Source organism: Pleuronectes platessa, chromosome 22 (genome assembly GCF_947347685.1).
Source record: "Pleuronectes platessa chromosome 22, fPlePla1.1, whole genome shotgun sequence".
NCBI classification, from domain to species: Eukaryota; Metazoa; Chordata; class Actinopteri; order Pleuronectiformes; family Pleuronectidae; genus Pleuronectes; species Pleuronectes platessa.
The window spans coordinates 12,618,674-12,641,007 of NC_070647.1; the positions used below are offsets into that span (position 1 = coordinate 12,618,674).

The following is a 22,334-nucleotide window of genomic DNA, read 5'->3' on the forward strand; positions in this document are numbered from 1 at the left end:
TCGGAAACATTGTCCCATTAGAAATACTCTAAATACTAATACTATTTCTAGCAATGAAATGGCAGCAATGACAGTTTTTGTTTCCCTGAGAGAGAAATTAAGTTAAGAAATTCTCACTCACTCAGGATGCAAGTGAGCTGATACAGATGTTTTGTTTCTTTGGTGTTTGTTATTTTTTCCACCAAAAATTTCTCACAAACCTTGGCAGAGCAGACGCAACTGAATATGAAGCAACTGCCACAAGCTGTCTAAACTTGCTCAATAAACACGCTATTGAGCAAGTTTAGCCAGTTTGCGGATGTTTCTATTTCTTTCTTCGCTAAAGAGAAATTCTCATTGTAAGAAACACAATTTTAAAATCCTTCAGCCCTTCATTACACTCAAGCATAGATTTAATCATACAAATTATGTGACAACCCGTAAGTATAACCATCTTTCCCAAGACACTGATTCTTTGTGTAAAAAATAACTATCTCAAAAGCCTTTTGGTCAATTTTTTCATTATTAAAGCATTATTCTTTTAAAGATACTTTTTGAACAAGATAGAAAATCGGTTTTATTTTAAATATAATTAAATACTCAAATACAGTGATGCTTACAACAGGAAATTTGCGATAATATCTCTATTGATTTATGACATAACAAGTTTAGAGATCCAATTTCAGTCTTTTCTGCTGTCCGAGGCTCTAACTAAGTTAACAAGAGATGGAATGATTGGACGATTCTTGGGAATCGAAGATAAGCATGCAACAAACATGAAGCTGTTATTGTAGCTTCCTCTCACAACTCACCACTAGCCTACAATGCATTTTGTGTTTGAGTAAAAACTTTTTTTTATGTGAACTAAACAGATGCTTTGATCAAGCACTATCAGAAAGTATGCACCAACACTCACTTCCAGATGCTGGACAGAAGTGACGGATATCTGAAGAATATAAATGTCCACCCACCAGTTGATGCTCCCATAAATGACTGAGTGATCTAAATTTTCTTTAAAATGGAAGACATGTTTTTTCCTTCTCCTTTTCATCAGGCACCCCAGAGTTTATGGCTCCAGAGATGTACGAGGAGAAGTACGATGAATCAGTAGATGTCTACGCCTTCGGGATGTGTATGTTGGAGATGGCTACGTCAGAATACCCCTACTCTGAATGTCAAAACGCTGCTCAGATCTACAGGCGGGTCACTAGTGTAAGTCATCGCCTGCACAATAAGTGGAGACACCAAGTTTCGGTGCATCCAAGTGCCTTGTTTGTCCTTAATGTCACTAACACACTCCTCCGCCCGCCTCTCTCTGCTACTCCCCCCTATACTTGTTTACCGACTATATTAATAAGTTTGGCATGAGATGCAGGCGATCGGGTCATATGACAGTGTTTTTGCATTTGATTGCTCTCACACTTTCTCTTGTTCAGAAGCACTGCTCACCTCTGTTATGAAACCGAAGGGAAAAAAGAGAAATCACAGTAGCACTAGAAGAACATGTTTCTTTCTACCACTAGAGAGGGGTACTGAGCATACAGGTCATTTCAGGCCAAATCTAATGTTCCCTCTACACACACTGTTGTTTTGGCCTTGAGCAAAACATTTGTTGAAAGTTAGCACAGGGTAGGAAGAATCACATTAACGTTTTCTGCAAAAAATGAATGAAAATAAAAAGTGAAATCACATATTTTTGTCGAAGTTTTAAATGGCTGGAAAGGGTCTGGTCTCCACTACAACCTATAATAAGTCCCCATTTTTCTACCAGATCTTTGCATTGATGAACAAAAGGTCTTTGTTCGACATCTCTAATTCCCTTCGAGTCTTTGTAACGTTTTAGTGACATTTTCACTTGGCTGGGAACAGTGAGAGCACAAAAATGAGACCGAGAGAAAAACACAGACAGAGAGGGTAGCAGATGCAATCATGAGCTGTTTCAAGTTAAGTGCTGCCGAGGTCAACAACAAAACACACACACACACACAAATATACACATACACACACACACACACACACAAGCAGATGAGAACTGTCTGCCTCTCTTCCTCACAGGAGTTCAGCTCTGTGGATGCTGACAGCGATTCTTAATGGACCATTGGAATTTACTAGAAAAATCTTCTTTCTATTTTCTCTGTTTATCCTTCAATGTATCCATAACTGTTATTCTGCTGCAACAGTGCAGAAGAAAAACACATTGTTTATACTTGATTAAATGCATTGATTAAATGCCCCCCCCCAAAGGCATTCATTTGAGACGGATCAAGTATTAACTCCAGTATCACTAAATATCTGGCTGCTTCTACTGCAGAAATACATCCATTGTTATAATTTATGGATGATGTGAATTTCATCCTCAAATCAAATTATGCCTAAGCAACTATATATTAAAAATAACTTAAACAAATATTAAATATAAGTAAACTCAAGAAGCTACCACTTCTTTAAATGCAGTATTTTAGTTAATGATAATCAGACAGTAGCTGCATGAACACATAACCTATTCAAATCAAACCATATTTCCTTGATTTAATGACCTTAACCTCTAAATTCACAGCTTATTTTTTCCGTAAATGCAACTGATAAATTAATAGCAGTATCATTATATAAAGGAAGCAACATGTTTCTTAGATTGTTTTGCAGTCAGATTCAGTTGTCTGTATTTATTATTGCCACAGAAAACGCACAAATACACACAAGCTTGTAACAACCCTCAGGGTGCAACAGTCACCTGCTTCCTTTCATTCTGCTGTTTAATCCATCCACTCAGCTTCCACCCCTCTATGCCTGTCCCCATGTTAAACCCCACAAACCCCCTGATGTTGCAGCACCAGTTCATTGTAGATGAGTTGTCACGCTATTAAACGGCTAACTGTTAATTTGGCATGTTAAATGAACCGCTCGTGGATTGAGGTTATTGTGGATGTTTTTCTGTCAAATCTTCAGTCTTTTTTTATGCTTTTATACAATTCCTTGGTATTTCCTTGTCCTCTTGGTCATATTACCATCAACTGAATCTACATTGGCGTCTTGATCTCTCAGTCTCATCCTCTTTGTACCTTGACGTACAATGTTGTTGACGTGCTTCATGGTCCTTTTCCCTCTGGAACATTCCTTACCTCCAATCAGCCTTGTTAAACTACAAATCTAGCTTTCTTTCTCCCTCTTCTCTCCCCCTGACTCTCCTCCATCCCCCCTTCTTCTGTCAGACTTAATACCATTACTACCTCCATCAGTCCTAACTTTGTTTGGACCTTGTGCGTGTGTGTGTGTGCGCGTGTGTGTGACAGAGAGAGGTGTGGGGTGGGGGGGGGGTTGTTGCGTCATGATGAACTGGGCAGTTGAAGGGGAGAGGCCAAGAAAGTAGAGGAGGAAGGTTAGACGGCTTGAGGAAAGAGCAGAAAGAGGTGGTCATTTGCTGGTATAACCCAGGTTTAGATAATGGATCAGTCCATCTGTCTGAAAAGCAGCCACTTCAGACTAATCAACCAAAAACTAAATTCAAAGTCTTCGTCTTGTCAGTCAACTCTCTACTCCACTTGTCTGTCTTAGGTAAGTTACTCACCTTATATTTAAGGACCTTATGTCTATGAACCCTGTATGTCGTTTAGCCTTTTTAATATTTAAAAATAACCCAGCAAAGTTTACCTGTAGTTACTATTTTTTCTCTTTTAGTTTGGACTTCAATTTTTTCCTATTTTTGTGAGTGTTTTATAGGTTTTAATTTTTTTTTAAACACTCTGTTAAACTCTTGAGCTTCGGAATGGTTTACCTAAAATGTAATTTGCTTACAGAGGCTCCCTGGAAATAGTTATTCACTTTTTTGCACTTTAAGCTAGCCATTTTCTAATCGTGTCTTCTTAGACTTGAATTTTGCTTTATTAGTCTAATAAAGCAAAGTCGAAGTCGAAGTTTTCGTTGTTTCCCCAAAAACGTTGTGAATAATTTTATATTCCCAAGAGGATTAAACTATTACTTGACTAACTAGGACATCTGCCAGTCAAATTATCTAAATCTCTATCATTTGAATCACAATGGGTTTTTCACAGACTACAGTCTAATGTGATCAGCAATATTATATAATAGGACCTTGCTTTGGATTGTTACAACTTTTGAATTCTGTTTTCTATTTTCCTATATTGAAGAGTTGTTTTATCATGCATTTCATGCAGAGACAAAACAACATCTCCATGCAAACATATAACATTTATCTGTTTTCTGGACCAAAATTACCTTCAAGGATTTGGACAATGAATCTAGAGCACATGTGTGTAGGGTATGTCGGTGTGTGGGTCTTCCCTTCATTGTGTGTCTCTATTTGCTTCCTCATTCTCACTGCTCTTCTTTTCTCTGTGTGTGATTTTGCAGGGGGTGAAGCCTGCCAGTTTTGACAAGGTAGCCATTCCTGAGGTGAAGGAAATTATAGAGGGTTGCATCCAAACAAACAAGGATGAGAGGTGAGTCACATGAACCACAAACTATCAACGCCAAATTTGGATCTGTTGACATATAGCTATATTCCACTGAGTTGGTGTTATTGGAGGTCCTATAGTCTTTCCACAATTCTCTAACATTTATGAAAAGGTTGGAATTATGCTGTCATCACTTCCCCCAGTAAAGCTTTATGGTGCCATTCAAATGTCAAGGGTCAGGAGACTGAACAGTAAAATCCTGTGACTGATTAGTGATTATCAAGACGTCCCGGCCCACAAACTAAATGGCACAATGTGAAATGTATGTGGAAGGCTGTTTTTGGAATAATTGTTGTCACAATGGTGTTATTCCCAGAGGATTAATGAAATACCATGCCTCTCCTGTTAGCTTCTAAAGTTGGAGATCAGTTCACTAAGTGTTGCCTGTCTTGCTCAAATTTGCATCAAACACTATAAAGCGGTTAATCTGTTTTTCCCTCAACAGCTTTCTTTTAAACACAATCTCCTTGTCAATCTAAATTGCTGTGTGTTCCCTCATGGATCCTCTTTGTTGTCTCTTGTTCCTGAAGGTATGCCATAAAGATCCTGCTGAACCATGCGTTCTTCCAGGAGGACACAGGGGTCAGGGTTGAACTGGCAGAAGAGGATGATGGAGAAATGATCGCCATCAAACTTTGGCTGAGAATAGAAGACGTCAAGAAACTTAAAGGCAGAGAATGATTCCATTTTATCTTATGATTATGAAATATTATGATTATTATATATTTGTTCTAATTTTACAAACGTGCAGCACTGTTTCTTAGCTTTTTGTCTCTTTTATGCTATTTCATTTCTACATTTTAAATCTTTAGGCAAATACAAAGACAACGAAGCCATCGAGTTCTCTTTTGACCTGATTAAGGATGTGCCTGAAGATGTGGCCCAGGAAATGGTATGAATAAAGAAGGGGAGGATATAATGATGAATGAAGGATGAATGGTGGTGGTTATTGGATAGAAAGAGAGGATGAATAAATGTTTGAGATTTTGAAGACAATGATGTATTGAGTTTTTTTCTAAACAAGCATCTCTTTGACGTCACCCCCATCCAGGTTGAGTCTGGCTACGTCGCTGAGGGTGACCATAAGACCATGGCCAAGGCGATTAAGGACCGTGTGTCTTTGATCCAGAGGAAGAGGGAACAGAGGAAGCTGGTTCGGGAGGAGCAGGAGAAGAGGAGACAGGAGGCAGAGCAGCATCTGCAACAGCAGCAGCAGCAACAACAGCAACAGCAGCAGCAACAACAACAACAACAACAACAGCAGCAACAGCAACAGCAGCAGCAACAACAACAGCAACAGCAACAACAACAACAACTGCAGCAACTTCAGCAGCAGCAACAAGAAACACATAAAACCTCATACACACAGGTTTGTTGTCAGTATTTTTCACCTTCGTGAGACTGATTAGATGCTGGAAAAGCACCAGGATCAGGAGATACTCAGGATGTTCTTTTAAGGTTTTCTGTATTTGAAAGAAAGAAATGACCAAGTCTTTCGATGTGCCAATTTAATCATACACAGGGTCATATTCTCCCTGAAAGCCAAAATTGGCAAGAATCGGATTCAAGTTGTAGTATTTCGTATTAGAAGGTCATCAATGCTTACATGTGTAATATAACTATGAGAGTTGTCTGTCTTTTGTTTAACCTTAGCTTGTGTTTGTCCGCAGGCCGAGTTGGAAGAGACTGAAGTGGCGCACCAGCAGCTCCACTATCAGCAGACCGGCCTCTCACACGCATGTAAGACATACTGCACACAGGAGACAAAGTCAATACAGTCGGTTGCATTCTGCACATTTCTGTCTGTGAAGAGCTCATCATGAAAACTTTTTTTAACTTGATATGCATATGACATGTTTTATTCATATTAACAGTAGTTATGAAAACATGTTCCACAAGCAAATTGAAAAACGTATGCAGTTTTTCACACCAGCCGAAAAGTCACTTCTGCAGTGCTATTATATTACCATGTTAATATAATTTTGTAAATTGCAATTCATTTAGTTTTAGGTCATTACTTGAGGATAACTTTAATTACACTATAGATTGTATTAGAATAATAAGGCACAAGAGAACAGTGTTCATTCCTGATATCTCCACATGTGTTTATCTCTCAGCTGAAGGAGGTATGGACAGCGGCCAGGGTTCCTCTGTTTTCTCTTCCGACTCCCCCCACCTCGGTCAGCTGACCATGTCCTACAGCGGCCCCCCTTCCTCCCAGCCCCCTTCCCAACCCCAGACCCCCTATCCCCTTACCCCATCTGCCAACACGCAGCAACATCCAGGCTATGCCCAGCCACCGCAGCCAATGGTGAGTGCCGATGTCATCCAGATTAGATGTTATGCATGTGTTGGTTTCATTTGCGCCCATCTATGAATGATGTCACAGATGTGCTCAACGTGACTCATCAGTTTGAAGTGAGTGCTGCATCGTGTTTTGGTGTGGGAGTGAGCTTGAATGACATTAGCACTGTTTGTGAGTGGGTTAGGAATTCTAATTGCTGTTAGGTGTTGAACAAAATACATGAGAGCATGCTGCAGACTGTTTTTTATCTGGAGACGATAACCTCCGACTCGAAGTAGAAGATTACCAAGAGGTATTTTATTATTTTCTTTCCCAAAGAGACATTTTAGATGCAGCTTTGCGCAGAGAGAACAATGCATTCAACAAACTCCACGCAGTTAGTTTGTCTTCTATATTTGTAGCCATTTAGACAAACAGTTATGTTTCAGTTCAGCTAGTCAGTCTATTACTTTAGGTAGTCAAGCAGTGATTTACATCAGCTGCTCAGTTACTGTTGTATTTCATCTGTCATTCACTCTTTATTTAGCCTTGAAGATGTTCTGCATCTCTTTCCCTCAGTCCTTTATTTCTCCTAGCCCCAAGCCTCCTTTTACCGTTGGTTCAAATCCAATTGTTGTGTTCATTGTTTATTCAGTTACTATTCTTTTCTTCATGGTTGTTATTTGTTATGTTGTATTTTCCTTTTGTTTTTATATTTTCAAACCTTTTTTATGCATAAATATACTTATTGGATGCAAATCAACCCACACTCCAACTACTTATGGTCCATGAATTCATCCATATTCCATCACTCACCCATGGGATATTTGCTGGGTGACCATTGACCTCCATTGTTAACCGTTTAGCAACCAAATTCTCTTTCATAAGGCCCCTTCAAGTTGTTGCTAATAGGAGAAGCGAGCATTTCTAATTCAATTTCTCAAGCTATAATTTTCCATTTAGTGACCTTTGACTACAGATTTGGTTCAAAATTAGCAACTGACAACACACTGACCGATTTTTTTGTCGAGGTTGACGATCACTGTGTTTGTTGGACAATTACAAACTGAATGATAGTTTCGGCTGTTTTTTAGTTTTCACTTTTTTGAAGCAACAAAGCTTCTCAGTTGACATTTCTTACCAGCTTTCAGTAAACTGACTAAAATCTTTTTCTGTTCCTTTATTTGGTTTTAAATGATCTTAAGTTTAAATATTGTTTCTTTTGTCATTGTTCTGTTTCCATCATTAATTTGTCTTTACTGCAAAGAGAATTTTTAAGTTGTTGTGTTATTGTGTCTTATATACATATTTTAACAATGAAGATTTTTATCCATTACGATGTTTGCTTGCTTGTTCTTACAAAGTCACTGGTGCAATGATCTTCCCTTACTGAATTATTTCTTTTGATCATTTTGTTATCTCGCTCGTTAATTTTTTCTTACTTAAGCTCTTTTTTCAATCATATAGTTGATTATGTTTGGGTTTTTTATCCATGTTTCCTCTTCTACTGTTATTTTCTGTTCACGTCGTATTTTAATTTTTGTTTTTGTTTTTCATGTTGATCCCTCCCTCCTCCATCACCCCTGCCTCTGCCCTGCAGACACGTCGTCGTCGAAGTCGTAGCATGTCCATTTGCGTGCCCCCCTCTTCCTATTCCTTTTCTTCCCATGCTCCAAAGCGGCCTTCCACCCCTCCTCCAGATCTCTCGTCGTCGTCCTCCTACATCACCTCCTCCCCTGGCATGCCTCTCGCTGCTGAGAGGGACACATTTGCCGGGCGCCTCTCCAAGGCCCTGGAGACAGTCCTACCCATTCACGCTGCTTCCTCTCTGCCTAAGACCAGGCAGCGGAGGTCCAGCCTACCTGCCCTGTTCTCCACCCCTGTAGGTTCAAAATCTTAATCACAGTGGTGGTGAGAACCAGAGAGGAAGGGAGGGAGAGAAAGATGAAGGGCATGGGCCACAGTGATGTCTGAAATTAGAGAACATCTAAAACTGCTCAAACAACTTTTTGCCTGTATTAGAAGAGTTCCCACTGTCTCTGTAATCAGAGCACCCTGACAAATTGAACGTCCTATTCCAGTATGTTATTTATTCAAACTGACCAAGGATACAGCTTGAGTTACTTATACTGATGTCACAGCCTTTTACAACTATATAATCCAAACAGAAGACATGTAAACAACCATATAGTTTGAAGCTTTTGCTTGCACTCTAACAAGTGCAAGTTAAAATATAATCAGAAAGGATCTTGAACTGGTTTTGTACCAGTGTAGCCTTCTTGCCCCCCTGTTCTGAATAATCCTATATATCTATCTGCCATATCTTCTGTAATGAGTCATAGATTCATCTATATTATGTTATGAGTTAAAAGCAGTTTAAGTGGCACCTGTAGGTATATAAATGCCCTAAGCTTTCAAATACTGCTGTGAGTCCGTCTTTCTACCCATTCATTTTTTCTCTCTCTCTCTCTCCACCTCTAATAAACCACCATGTGTTTTTATTCAATACAGAATGAGCTTCTTCACCCTTAATGTCACAACCCTGTGCATCTGCCATCAGGAAAACTGGTCATTTGACAGCCAAGAGGATTTCATTTGTCATTTTCTAAATTAAATTATTACAAAATATATCACCATTAGAAAGACAATTTATCGGTACATAATTTTGATGCTAGAAGGTGCTTCAAACAAAGATACTTTTATAGTTGGTGCTTGTTAGTATTGCCTTTTTGACTAATAAATAAAAAGGACATTGCAAAAAAGGTCCTATGAACACCTCAGTGTAGGGGCTCTTACTCAGGAAACATTAAGCCTTTTTGGAACAGCAGAAAAAACACAAGCATTATGCCATGCAGCAGTCCTCCTGTTGGGCATAATTGGTATAACCCAGTTAATAAAACTTAAAAGCATTATACATTTTTATTTAAAAAAAAAAAAATTATCTGCAACGACGTCCCTCCTTCAGATAATGTCTCAAAAGCAAAAGAGAAGCAACTTACCTCTGTACCACGTCAAACAGAGATGTAGACCCATGCCTTCAATCATCAATTCCCCTGTTGTTACAGATAGTCTTCATTCCGTATTTTGCAGGGACAAGCTAAGATAAAAGACAGTTTTCTTATGTGCCGATGCATTAAGATAATGTTGAGCTTCAAGCCAGCATTAACCGTCTCTGGTCTTTGCATGTAATCCTCCAACTTCTGTCGGCCTGTGGGCTATCGCTGTTTGTCCGTCCCTTCTCTGCGTTCTCTGTCTGTGAGCTTTGCATCTTTACATTACCAAGTTGCTTAATGTCATCTTTTTATATTTTTAAGTGTTTCTCTGTCCTGTGACAACCACATTGTTGTTATCTTGGAGGCAGAATTTATGTCCCTTTTTCTCCATGTTTCTTATGAAGATATGCTCTCTATGCCGAACTATTTGAATCTTTTTACTGCTTTCTTTTGGGCCTTTGCTGTTGTTCTCTCTTTCTCATTCTCTTAGTTTCATTCTCAAACCCATTGTATCTCATTATCGCAGCAGCATTCAATGCCACACCCCTACAGTGGAGGAACAAGCACAGGAACAGGAGCAGGAGGGAGCGTCCTCCTCCCAACTCATCCTGACCCTGCTTCTATTTTCTTCCCCTCCATTCCTGAGCGCCCCATTTCCTTCTCTCCTCCACCCACTGGGCCTCCAAAGGCCTACAACACCCAGCGACGCAAGAGCACATCCATTCTAGAGGCCCATACCCGCCACTTCCAGCCCGCTTATGCTCGCTATGGGAGCAGCCTACATCCCTTTTCGGGAATGGAGGGTGTAGATACCCCCTCTCTCTTTATGGTGAACCCTGGTTTTGCAGCAGCTGCTCAAAGACTTGGTGTGGGGGAGCCACTGCATCTCCCAGGACAGTCTGACCCGAGTCTGTACGGCTACAAAGACATGAGAGCAGAGCATGAGGAAGTAGTCAGGAGATTAAGTCTAAATCAAGCTGCCTTATTGGACCATTATGAAGCAATGGCATATGGAGGATACCCAATGACTACACACCAGCTTGGTCACTTGAGCTACCATCAGCAGAGGCAGGCAGCGGCTGCTGCTGCTAGTTTGGGTTTTGATCCCGGTCCTCCACCTCAACCAGGCTTCTTGCACCCTCACCTCATGCAAAGAATGAGTACACACAGTCCAATGCCTTCTCCCTTACCTCCAATGAGCGCATCCACTGGTGGCTCTGTTTCCTCTTCATCATCTGATGGCTGCTATCCTCCACCACAGCATGGATCCATGTCTGCCTTCCCTATTTCTACACCACCAGTAATGAGTGAAGCTACACCATCTACTGGAAGTGTTTTTGAGTTTCATTTAGCTGCTGCTGCTGCAGCTGCTGCTGGAGACCCAAGCCTCCTGGCATCCAGACTTTACCGGGCTCGGAGAGGCTCCATGGACCTCCCTCTGGAGGACAACACCGTTCCTGGCTCAGGTGGTTCAGGCACATACAGCCGTCTCCAGCCAGTGAGAGAGGAGCTGTTCACTTACATCAGCCCGGAGCTCCCCTTACCTCCAGGAAGTCTACTTCTGCACCACATGGGCCTAACCATGAAGGACAGAAGTCCAGAACCTTCTAGCGACTCTTTGGCCTCCTCGGACGCAGGAGAGTTCCAGTCACCTCCTCCACCACCTCACCTCGCCTCGTTTGACTCCTCAGCTGCTCAGTCAATCCCTCACTCAACCTCCACCACGTTCTTTGATTCATCAGGGGTAGATCCCCAGGGACATCCACCTTCCATGCAGAGCTTTCTCCCTCCCACCCCATCCTCCGAGCTCCCACTTGGGGGAACATCATCAACTCATCTGGAGTCTCTGATCCAGAGTGCCTGGGCCCGACACGGAGGGGTGGTACCAGCACAAGCCGATATGACTTACCATGAGTCATTGCTGGCCATGCAGGCTGCTAACCCCACTCTGGTACTAAGTTCAGACCTTAGACATACCCCTAAACCACTGGGTCAATTACTAGTTTAAATTATATTGTTGCTTTTTTACCAAACATCTGCAAAAAGCTGTTAGTTTATGGATATATCATAATTGCCATAATTATCATCATAGATCGAGAATTCAATTGACGTTGCCTTAGTTCTCTGACAGTGTCGAATGTGAATTATAATTAATCATTCTAGAAAAAGTAGCTAAACTAATTTATAATAGTAACTTGACCCAGAGGCTGTGACCCCAATCCCTGTTGTTTTTGTATACGTCACCAACCCAGGAGCCCCAGCTGATGCTAATTTGTCACCACGTAGACTTTGGTTGTGATTTTAACCCCCTCCCCACACACCACAGAGAGAGTCTCAGGGTCTGCCTTCATCATGTCTCACATTATTTAGTCCCTGACAGCATTTACTTGTAGCAGAAGAATGATGTATGTCAAGATCATGACTTTTATCAGAGCTACTTCAGTAAAGATTAACCGACCCAGAGCAAATCTGGGAAAAAAACGGAAAACATTTGATTTCTCGTCAGACAATGGAGACGATTAGTTTAAAGCAGCATAAAGAAGGTAGTCCTTGAGACGTTTTCTGTTGTACAAGCTTATAAAGAGTCTGAGCCCCCTGCCTCCTTTCTGTCTTTATGTTGTGTATTTCATTTATTTGTCAGTATCAGTAAGTAATATTTTGTCTGTATGTTCATATATGAGTGTATATGAGAAATGTGTGTTTGTCCAAGTATACTGTTGTGAATGGTATACTTGAATTATTTGCTTGTACAAATCCAAAGTCCATTTGATCCAAAGATAATCAGAACTACCACTTGGTAAACATTTCCTATAGCTGTGTATTGTAGACATCTGCACATCGACTAGTCTTAAAGACTGTAATATAATCATTGAAGTATAATAATGTGATGAGACTTTGTTGATTTGTATGATCAAACACACAGAAAACATACAACAAAACCGGGGGGGCTCAGACGAAACCGGCAATGTAACCCTCCAGAGCCTTTTCATTTGTGTAACTTAGAATCTCTCTGTTGTGTTGTAATTGTCACTTATTTATTTTGGCACATTATGTTATTTCCTGTTTAGACTCGAAATCAACTTCCTGCACAGGGTTGCATTTGAAATTCATTAAAACCCCTAGAATGCTGATATTATCAGTGTCACAGTCACTTTGAACCAAGTAGGATCACTTGCCTTTTCTTTTTTCTGTCATTATCTCTGCTTTTGTTTCATGTTATTTATCTTGAGTTCTTGATCTTTCTATACATTTTATTTTTTTACTTTTTGTGCTGTGAAATGAATGACTGGGTATCTAGGTAGGTAGTAGAATGTCTGATTTAGGGTAACTGTCTCCAGCCTTCTAAGGGTTGAGTCGACAATAGAATTGCTGCCTTTAGAGATACACTATCAAACAGCACTTATGTTGCCAAATATTTATTCTACCGCAACTTTCCAAGTTCCAACAGCATATTGTTGAGTAAATTTAAATAGTAGGAGACAAATCTTAAACAATTAAAATGTTTGGTCTCATTGTTTTAGCTTCCACTCTGTGCTTCGTTGATTGTGAAATAGCAACTTATTCTCACTGCCAATCACTTAGGATCTTACCTGCATGTAAAAGAAAACCGTGTACTTACACCCTACCTAACCCCAGTACAGTGCCTGTACATGCTAAACTACGAGCTGTGTATATGAGCATATACATACAGTAGGTCTGTGTGCATATAGCTGTTATTGGATAGATTAATATACATATGTAGTACATGTGTGCATCCACAAGAAGAAGATCTAGACTAAAATCTGATGCCTTGAGAAGAAACGTCATCAGTACCTTGTGTTTGCACTCATGCGCAATGTTTGATCTCAGAGTTGCGGACATGTTCTGATTATTTATTTTCTTCTCTTTCCCTCATTCCAATCTTTCTTGATTTCTCATCTTTATCTCCCATCGTATAATATCGTGCAACATTGCATCTCCTCCTCTCTGTCCATCTTTCTGTCTTTCTTTTTCTTAATATTCTTCTCAGCAGCAGATTCAGACTCCCACCCCCCAGCCCTCACCAGGACCCCCCATAGTCCCGGCCGCCTCCCAGCCAGCGCCCCCTGGGACACCCCAACAAGTAAGACCCACAGAAACACAACAAGAGACATTTTTCTCTACTCTTCCCATTTCTCCTCACGTTATCGCTCTCCACACGTTCATAATGTCTTCCCTTGATGTCCAAACCCCATGAAGATAAAATACAAACATAGATCCACTCTCATGTTTTATGCTTATGCAGTATTAACTCATATGTCGGTTTTCTCTTTGAAGCTGTTGTCTATGCTTCAAGGTAACTACTCCCACAGAGCTGGCACTTCGCCCGAAGTAATACCACAGTCTTTTTAAAGAACAGTGCCCCCAGCGCACACCCCTGCCATGAAATAATTGCTGCACTAAACCAATTTGATTGAGCATGAAACCAGATGTTAATCGGGGATCGGATGTTCCCTGTAGAAAATAATTGAAAGTTAAATTTTTCCTTATTTTTAAACGACCAAAACAACAGTGCCAGCACGATTGTGGTCCCCATGTTTCCGTGAGAGCTGCATTCCAAACATTTTTTCACCATTTCGAATTTGTTCACATACTCTTTGCACTTTGTCATCTCGGTCAACAAATAACCAGGAAATTAATCATTTAGTGGATGAAATATAACTAAAAGGAATGAAAGTAAATGTATTTTCCCAGCTTACATCGTTCATATTATTTTGACTTCTCACAACCTGGAATTTATTTGTATCTAGGTTATTATAGGCAGGACGTGTTAGGGAACTGCGCTAGTAGTATTGCACCATAAAAAAACACAGGCAGATGTTAATGTGAACATTTACGTACTATATTTCATTTACATAATTATAATTTTCATACAATCTCTTGCACAAACTCTGTCTTCTCTCTAATTATGTGTGTGTGTTTCTCTCCAGGTCATTTCATCCAGTCAGAGCAGTACTTCAGTTCAGAGTCCCACACACACAACTCTGCAACAGGCACAGGTACAGCAACACTTTTAATGTCAATATATACAGAGGAACAATACACAATAAGCACATTGCTAATGCGGTAAAGCTGACAAAAATCTCTATTTACATACTTATAAACTGACAGGTTATGTACATTTCTAAGTTGAAGTTACTAATTACACATTTACAGATGCATTTAGATAAACAGATCCATTGTGGAAATGGAATGAAAAACAGCAATGATAGAAATGTCTCACATGTGATCAACACACTGAGCACATCAATCAAGCATCTGTTTCATCTGTTAAGATTTGATGATGTTTAGTCCTGTTGCCAGTAAACAACTGGAAGAGAAATTCAAACATCGTGTTGCTCAGATTCTTTGTCTAAATGTAATTACTGTATGTTTTTGCGCAGCCTGAATTGGTTTTTTGAACTTTGCTCTTTCATTGACTCAACTTGCTTCTGCTATTTTTCTTTCCATCCTCTGGCTCACTCTCCGGCATGATGCCTGTTTGTCCCCGGGTTTGTTTTTATTTGTGTTCTCCGTCTGTATGTATATATGTTTGTGTTTGTGATTTAATGCACAAAATGGATGGTGTATGTGTGTGTACGTGTGTTCAGTTGTGTGACCTCAGTCCATCACCCAGTATAGAACATCTTTACTTTTTGTACCAAGCTGCTAAGCTGGCTCTGGTGAAGGTACCATTATGTATGATACAGTATGTGTTGATGTACAGTAGGTGCCAGTGTGTCTCTGTCCCTGTGTGTTAGTGTGTGTGTGTGTGTGCATCAGTTTGAGCATGTGTTGAATGTGATTCAGTCGGTAAACAGAACATTGATAAGCTGGTTGATTCCTTATTTCTTTCCTTTATTCACCCCAGATGTTTTTACCAATTACCCAATTAAAAGCATGGATCCATATACAATTAATTAACATAAGAGACAATGGTAATAGATGAGGCTTGTGTGTATGGTGCTCTGACCCAACACACAAGACACACTATTCTGTATGGTGTAGTACTGAAGAAATTAAATACTGTTATCGTCCCTAAGATTCTTTCCCCCGGAAGATGGATAACTAAATCGATCCTGAGCGTACGTCTTTGAATCACATTGTAAAGTCTCAGTGGTAAGAGACATTTGAGAATATTTCTTTTAGCTGTGTCTTGATTTGTGATACGTTATCAAAGATCGTTGCTCATCTGCACAACACCAAGAATTGTTCTTGGTCCTGCAGCACCGTTAAAACTCTGTACACCAAACCTGGTCTGTGGAAATGTTGTTTTGTGGTTGCATGGTCTTCAAGTGTTGTATGTTGCACCTGGTTTTTATGTCACATAGTTGTTTGATTGAAGAGCTTGAGATTTTTGTCATGAATAGACATAATCCTTTTGTGTTTATAAAAAGCTTGTTGAGGGTCTCAGAATTGAAAGAGTCAGTGATGGGTCAGTGAAATATGGATGGATCATACCTCTCTCGATTATAAAGAGATTTATTATGGAGATAATGAAGACTTGCAGGCTCACTGATCTTTTATCTCCTCGGTTCCAAGGTACATTCATATTTAATTAGCGTATTTTAGATGAAACAGTTGAAGTAAGGACCATCCTCCACTCACTGCACCATCACCACAGTGACCGGCTGTAGTTTGCCAGTCGGTCTGTATACAGCTGACCACATGACGGGTTTACCTCCTCTCTCATCCCTCCTGTGACTTTGCGAATTTCCTTTTCTCAATTTTTACCCAACCTCTTGCCTCATGGCTTTCTTCTTCCCCCCTTAATTTTCCTCTCTGCCTCTTTCTCCTCCTCTTTCTTGCCCTCGCGCCTCTTCTCAGCCCAGTGTAACTCCGTCTACCTCTGCTGTGACGCACCCTTCTCCTTCGCCATCCCTTCCTATTACCATGCCGTCAGCGGTTGTGGCTTCCCCACCTTCTCCTCTGCCCCTCTCTGTTGGGGTGGTGCCTCCTATTGTTTCCCCTCCTCCTCCTCCTCCTGTGCCTCAACTATTGGCCACCATGGTGCCAATCATCAGCGTAGTCACCGCCCCACCTGACACTCCCATGGAAGTCCCTCCCCAGGTACTGGTTATAGATGGTCAAAACCACCACGTGGATGTCATGTCCCTGTTCAGTGTTTTCACGTTTGTGTGAAATCATTTGTTAGAGCAGTGGACAGCAAACTTTTTGAAACCAGAGCTTTGGATTATTGAGCTGTGAGTTTATAAAATGAGCACCTCAGTAGTTTGGATTTATATATGTGTTTATAGTTTTGTCCAGTTTTGTTGTGATCAATATTTGCTCCTACTTGTTAAATGTGTATTGTCTAAGTTGTACTTATTGTACATTAATTTGAGGGATTGTTAGAACGGTAATTTAAGTCTTTAGTCTGTGGTTTACTGTGCATTACTCAGAGTAATCAGTTTGGTGTTTTGTGTTGAATAGCTTGGGGGTTTTGGTTTGAGTGTAGCAACACAGATTTATTCGGCAGTGAAACTCTGTTGAATAGAATCAGTCGGTCAGTGTCTGCAGAGAGTTTAACTATGAGGATGCATGGGTTATTATAGATATTCTAAACATCTAGTAGACAAAATCCCATTTATTCAATCTTTTATTATCATTTCTTGCTCTGCTACTTTTGTCCCATGCTCTAGTTTTAGTTGTCGTTTGACCCAGCTCTTTGTCCCATATCCAACCTGCATATTTCAATTCAGTTGAACTATTTTCCCTCTAAATTCATGAAAGCATTGCTTGCAATCTGCTTAGTTTTCTCTCTACCTTTTGTCACAGTGTTCTTATATTTCATACTTTCTTCAAAATGTCCGTACCGTTAATGGTTGTGTTGGGGATAATACTGAGTGAGTATCTATGTGCATTTTCACGTGTCTGTGTGTTTCAGTCCGTCTCTCAGTCTTCAGAACTGTCCCAGTCCCAGCTGCAGCCACCTCAAGTTCTCTCATCTATAGAGAGGTAATACATGCACACATAAACATTCTCTCACGCACAGTCACTGAACCTAGAGTCCTCAAACAACATCTAATTCTTCATCACTTTTGATTATGTCTTTTTGGCTCCCATCTCTCCTTCATACATCAGTGGCCACTCGGAAACGTCAGGTCTGAGTGATGGCAACGAGGGGGGAGGAGGTCGTCACGAAGGGCGCTCCACCAAGCGACATCAGAGACGCTCTGTGCGAAGTCGATCACGCCACGAGAAGATCTCCAAGGCGAAGCTCAATGTTCTCAATGTAATAGCACATCCCATAAATCATACAAAGTCATAATTAAACAATAAATCCTCGTCTGCACTCTACCCACTGACGCTGTATTGGGTGTTATGAGCTGCAATAAAAGTAATGAAAACATCTGACACACTCATCTTTTTTATTTTGCCTCCTTTTAACTTTATCTTTCTCTCTCTCTTGTGTGTGTAGATCTCCAGCCGAGGAGACAGGGTAGCAGAGTGTCAGCTGGAGACTCACAACAGGAAGATGGTGACGTTCAGGTTTGACCTGGATGGTGACAATCCTGAGGAGATCGCTCAGATCATGGTACACACACTGGCCCTTGTTTCATGTTGTCCACCAGTCTTTTGATTAATTTAATCTCACCTTCATCATAGTAATGTGCTGAGAGATCTTCATTCGGCTGGAATATGCGTCTTGTGCGCGGGCTGCATATTCCTTTTCATCAGAAACCACTTAAGTTCACGTAATTGATTCGGACTTGTTTTTTGTTTTTTATCAAGAGAGTTCACTCAAGGACACCGGCATAGGAGGCAAAAACCAGGATATTGCTTTGTTTCTGTCACATATTTCATCTGAACTGTTTTTGTGTGTCCAGGTCCAGAGTGAGTTCATCCTGGAGAGTGAGAGGGAGTCATTCATTGAACAGGTCAGGGAGGTGATAGAGAACGCTGATGAGAAGGGTCTGGAGAGAGACGCAAACAGCCAGGTAGAAACAACAACACACTGGTTTGATTTTAAATTCTGAACACACACTGAATTGTCAAATCATCCCGGAACTTTACAAACCTCTTGTTTTTTTGTCACAGTTAATCTTCCAGTCTCAGTCATATGTCAATGTTGTTGATCCACAGATGACCGGTGGCATGGAGCAGCAGATTCCTGTCATATCTGTGCCCATGCCAGGTAAAAAAAAAACACAGCTAGGGTATTCATATTTATGCAAATGCATAGATTATTGGTAACACTGTTGTTTATCTCTGTTCATTTTGTCCTCAGACATCCCCCCAAGTGCAACAGCACAAGTGGTTCATTCAGCAGGTCGGAGGTTCATCGTCAGCCCCGTACCTGAAGCCAGGCTGAAGGAGCAAATGTTTCCCACCTCTTCTCCGACTGCCACTGCACCTTCTGTTGAAACAGGTAGGGATCATTGTCTACGCCGAGATCTGACACTAATGAGAAAAGTTTTATCATAACATTTTAATATACAATCAGTATGATGACCAAAATGAAAATAAGATCCAGTTTTAGACCAGAAGTTTTAGCTTCAAGCACTCACATCCAATGGCAGAGTACTCTGTGACACTCTGACACACACACTCTAAGTACTTATCAGATTAAGCTGTAATGCTTTTAGAGGAATTATTCCAAACGTTCTGTCCAAATGCAATAACACACTGGCATTTATTTAATTTAATACTGAAGGATCTTCTGGAAGAACACTGGAACATAAACAGTGGTATCCAGTCTTCTGTCGGATTTCGTGGAACTTTAAACATTATTCCATGAAATATATATATAATCATTAAGCATTTCAAAATTCAAAATTGTTATGGCAAACAAAATTTAGACAGATTTGAAATAAAACATTTTCATTTTAGTGCTTCCTAGTTTTCTGAATAATGCAAAGGAGAAACAAGGTATATTTTATTACTTGATTAACATACAGTTGCGAGGCAGAGGGGAAACTACTGGGATGAATGCAATCAGGATCACTAGACTGGAAGTAGCCAATGGTTAATGTATAGACATCCCTTAATAAATGAAAGAAAGTGTCACTGACATTTAAACTATTACATGAAATCACTAAAAGCACAGAGAAGAGGATCTGGTTTAAAGTTGTGTCTGTTTTTCTCCAGTTCCTCCGGCATCAGCTCCAGCTCCATCTCAGACTCCGGGCCAAGGTTTGGGGTTGTCCCAGTCTGCAGGAGTAATCAGCTTACAACAGGCCTTCTCTGAGCTCAAACAGAACCAGAATCAGTTTGATCCAGGACCCAGCACCGCCCCAGCCTCCATCCACTCCACCCATCCTTCTCTACAGCCTTCAGCTTCCCCTGTCCCCTCACAGGCTAGCACCGTCTCCTCCAGTGCTGATATTACTCCTAGTCTTGTCCCCTCTAATTTATCCAAGGCACAGGAACAGGTTATGGATGCCTCTCATCCTCCTCATTCCTCCTCCCCCTATACTGTTGCTGCTGTGTGTCACAGTCCTCCCAGTTCCTCATCGCCTCCTCCGACTGGGGTGAACCAGTCCATCCATCAGTCGCAGCCCGGGACACAGGCTGCCCAAATTCAGCCCCAGGCTTTCACCCAGCCTCAGTCCCAATCAGTCTCCGCTGTCGCTGCTTCTTCAGTAACTTCCACTTTACCCCCGGCGAGCATCTCCAACATTGCCCCAACAATGCTCACCTCTCCTCCCCCTGCCCAGTCTGTCCCTCTTGTGTCCTCCCCCCCCTCCTCCACTCTCACAGCCAGCGAAGTCTCCTCCATTCATCAGTCTGTCTCCTCCACCTCGTCGTCTACTCCTCCCCACTCCTCCTCGGCCGTCCCAGGCCCCCAAACCACTCCCTCTGCCACCTCCACTACACCTATTCTGACTGGGCAGACGCATACACACAGTGGGGAATGTGATGCAAGGTGAGAGTCAGTCGATATGGTTTTATTTATCAGGGCAACCAAATACTTTGAGTATCAGTGAAGTAATAAAAGCAAGTATTCTTGCTTTCTTCCCTTTTGCTTGAAGTAAACTGATCAATAAACAACTACATCCTCATTAAAAATGTCGATATGCCGAGTAAATTGTAATTAATAAATATCAATATTTTGCTTTTGTAGTCAAAAAGTTGACAAGACAGATAAAACTCAATATTTGAACAAGTTTTCAGAGACTTAATATTTTCTTAGGTGTGAGGCGTACGCTGAGGCCCAAGGCAAACCGGACGACATCCAAGTTCTGGAGAAGAAGCTTCGCTCCCTCTTCATGGACCTCGGCGGAGGAGGGCCCTCCAGCCAGGGAGATAGCGTAGGTGCTGACACTGGCTCTGGAGCCTCTGTGGCAGGTACCTCGTCCCCGTTGGGGCCCAGCTCTACCTCCACAACACCTGGCTCCAGCCTGCCAAACAATCCTCTTCAGCCCCCCTCCAGCCTAGCGATAGGGTCAGTGGGGTCACCTGCACCATTCCAGGGACCTGGGACAGCTATTTCCACCCCTTCAACGACGGGTACATAAAATATTTTTGATGCGTTTCTTTATAATGTGATTTTATAAACTTGTTTTCTAACTTTATGATATTTTTTTTTTTTCAGTCATCCCTGCCTCATCCTTTGGCCAGACCACTCCATCTAAAACCCCCTTATCCAGGGTACCGGTAGGTGATACAGTTTTGCAATACATAAAAATATTACATGATTTTAGAGCTTGTTAAACTATCAACATTTCCTCACTTATGTGTTTGGAGAGCATGTGCATGTTTTAGTTGAAACTGTCAAGCTAATTTACACTTCTACACTTAAAGGTTAAGAGTTCAGATTTTTTAATGTGGACAATAAATGTTCCGACATGTTTCAACTCACTTTACTTACAACTCATCTGGCATGACAATTTCTTTTAACATTCTCCTCGATGAACACTATTCTTGTAACTTCCTCTACAACTGTTTCTCTCTCTCATTTCTCCCACTCTGTCTTTTCATCGCCTCTCTTTCTCTGGGATTAGGCCAGTTCATCTCCTTCAGAACTCCTGCCATCCTTCCCTGGACCTTGTGTAATACAGGTGTTTTTTTCTTTGCTCATTTTAAAGAGTCACCATCGCAATGTGATGCATTATTAGTTAATTGTTGGATCTGTGCTGGACTTGTGGGCGACTGTTATTACTTTTTCTAAAGAGGACAATTACATCCTAAACGACTAAATACACATCCGGAAATGTATTAAAGCACAGAGATGCAATTTCTTGAAAAATCTGACCTGGCAAATATTCACATATATTCACCTCATATCTGATGTAGAGTCATGGAGTAGACTTGTTTGTTTTCATTAGTATCATCTGCTTGTAGTCAAAGCTCATCTGAGTTTGTGGAGGTATGTCATCAGAGAACCTATAAAAACTACACAGATGAGCACTGTGGGGGCTGAATCTTGATTTTTATATTTTGTTAGGGTCAGAAATTAAAATAAACTTTTCATAATTAGACCAACAAAGTCAGGATTGAAAGCCACAAAAAACGATGTTTAAAGCAACAAACTCTCTTCCCCTGTTGCAAAACTAAATCAGTCAAACAAAATTAGTGAACTATTTTTGAGTTTTTAAATCACAACCTTCCTTTGAATCATTAATTTGAACAACAGAAATCCATATAGTGGCGCATAATAAAATC

The 22,334-nt window shown here is 40.9% G+C and overlaps 1 protein-coding gene across 5 annotated transcripts in view; it reads left to right on the forward strand.

Annotated features, from left to right (window-relative positions):
- wnk1b (WNK lysine deficient protein kinase 1b) overlaps nt 1-22,334 on the forward strand; it is a 78,079-nt gene that overhangs the window by 42,458 nt on the left and 13,287 nt on the right. Inside the window, exons 5-25 of one of the 5 annotated variants that reach the window (XM_053414577.1) lie at nt 1,034-1,191; nt 4,348-4,436; nt 4,982-5,121; nt 5,264-5,343; nt 5,503-5,820; nt 6,122-6,191; nt 6,569-6,762; nt 10,258-11,679; nt 13,738-13,830; nt 14,678-14,746; nt 16,554-16,796; nt 17,614-17,684; nt 17,811-17,961; nt 18,148-18,264; nt 18,557-18,667; nt 18,813-18,864; nt 18,958-19,098; nt 19,818-20,595; nt 20,863-21,179; nt 21,265-21,326; nt 21,674-21,730. In XM_053414577.1, coding sequence (XP_053270552.1) covers nt 1,034-1,191; nt 4,348-4,436; nt 4,982-5,121; nt 5,264-5,343; nt 5,503-5,820; nt 6,122-6,191; nt 6,569-6,762; nt 10,258-11,679; nt 13,738-13,830; nt 14,678-14,746; nt 16,554-16,796; nt 17,614-17,684; nt 17,811-17,961; nt 18,148-18,264; nt 18,557-18,667; nt 18,813-18,864; nt 18,958-19,098; nt 19,818-20,595; nt 20,863-21,179; nt 21,265-21,326; nt 21,674-21,730 — 4,733 coding nt within the window. The remainder of the gene's footprint in view (nt 1-1,033; nt 1,192-4,347; nt 4,437-4,981; nt 5,122-5,263; nt 5,344-5,502; nt 5,821-6,121; nt 6,192-6,568; nt 6,763-10,257; nt 11,680-13,737; nt 13,831-14,677; nt 14,747-16,553; nt 16,797-17,613; nt 17,685-17,810; nt 17,962-18,147; nt 18,265-18,556; nt 18,668-18,812; nt 18,865-18,957; nt 19,099-19,817; nt 20,596-20,862; nt 21,180-21,264; nt 21,327-21,673; nt 21,731-22,334) is intronic. The other 4 variants (XM_053414573.1, XM_053414575.1, XM_053414574.1 and 1 more) reach the window with 4 other exon arrangements.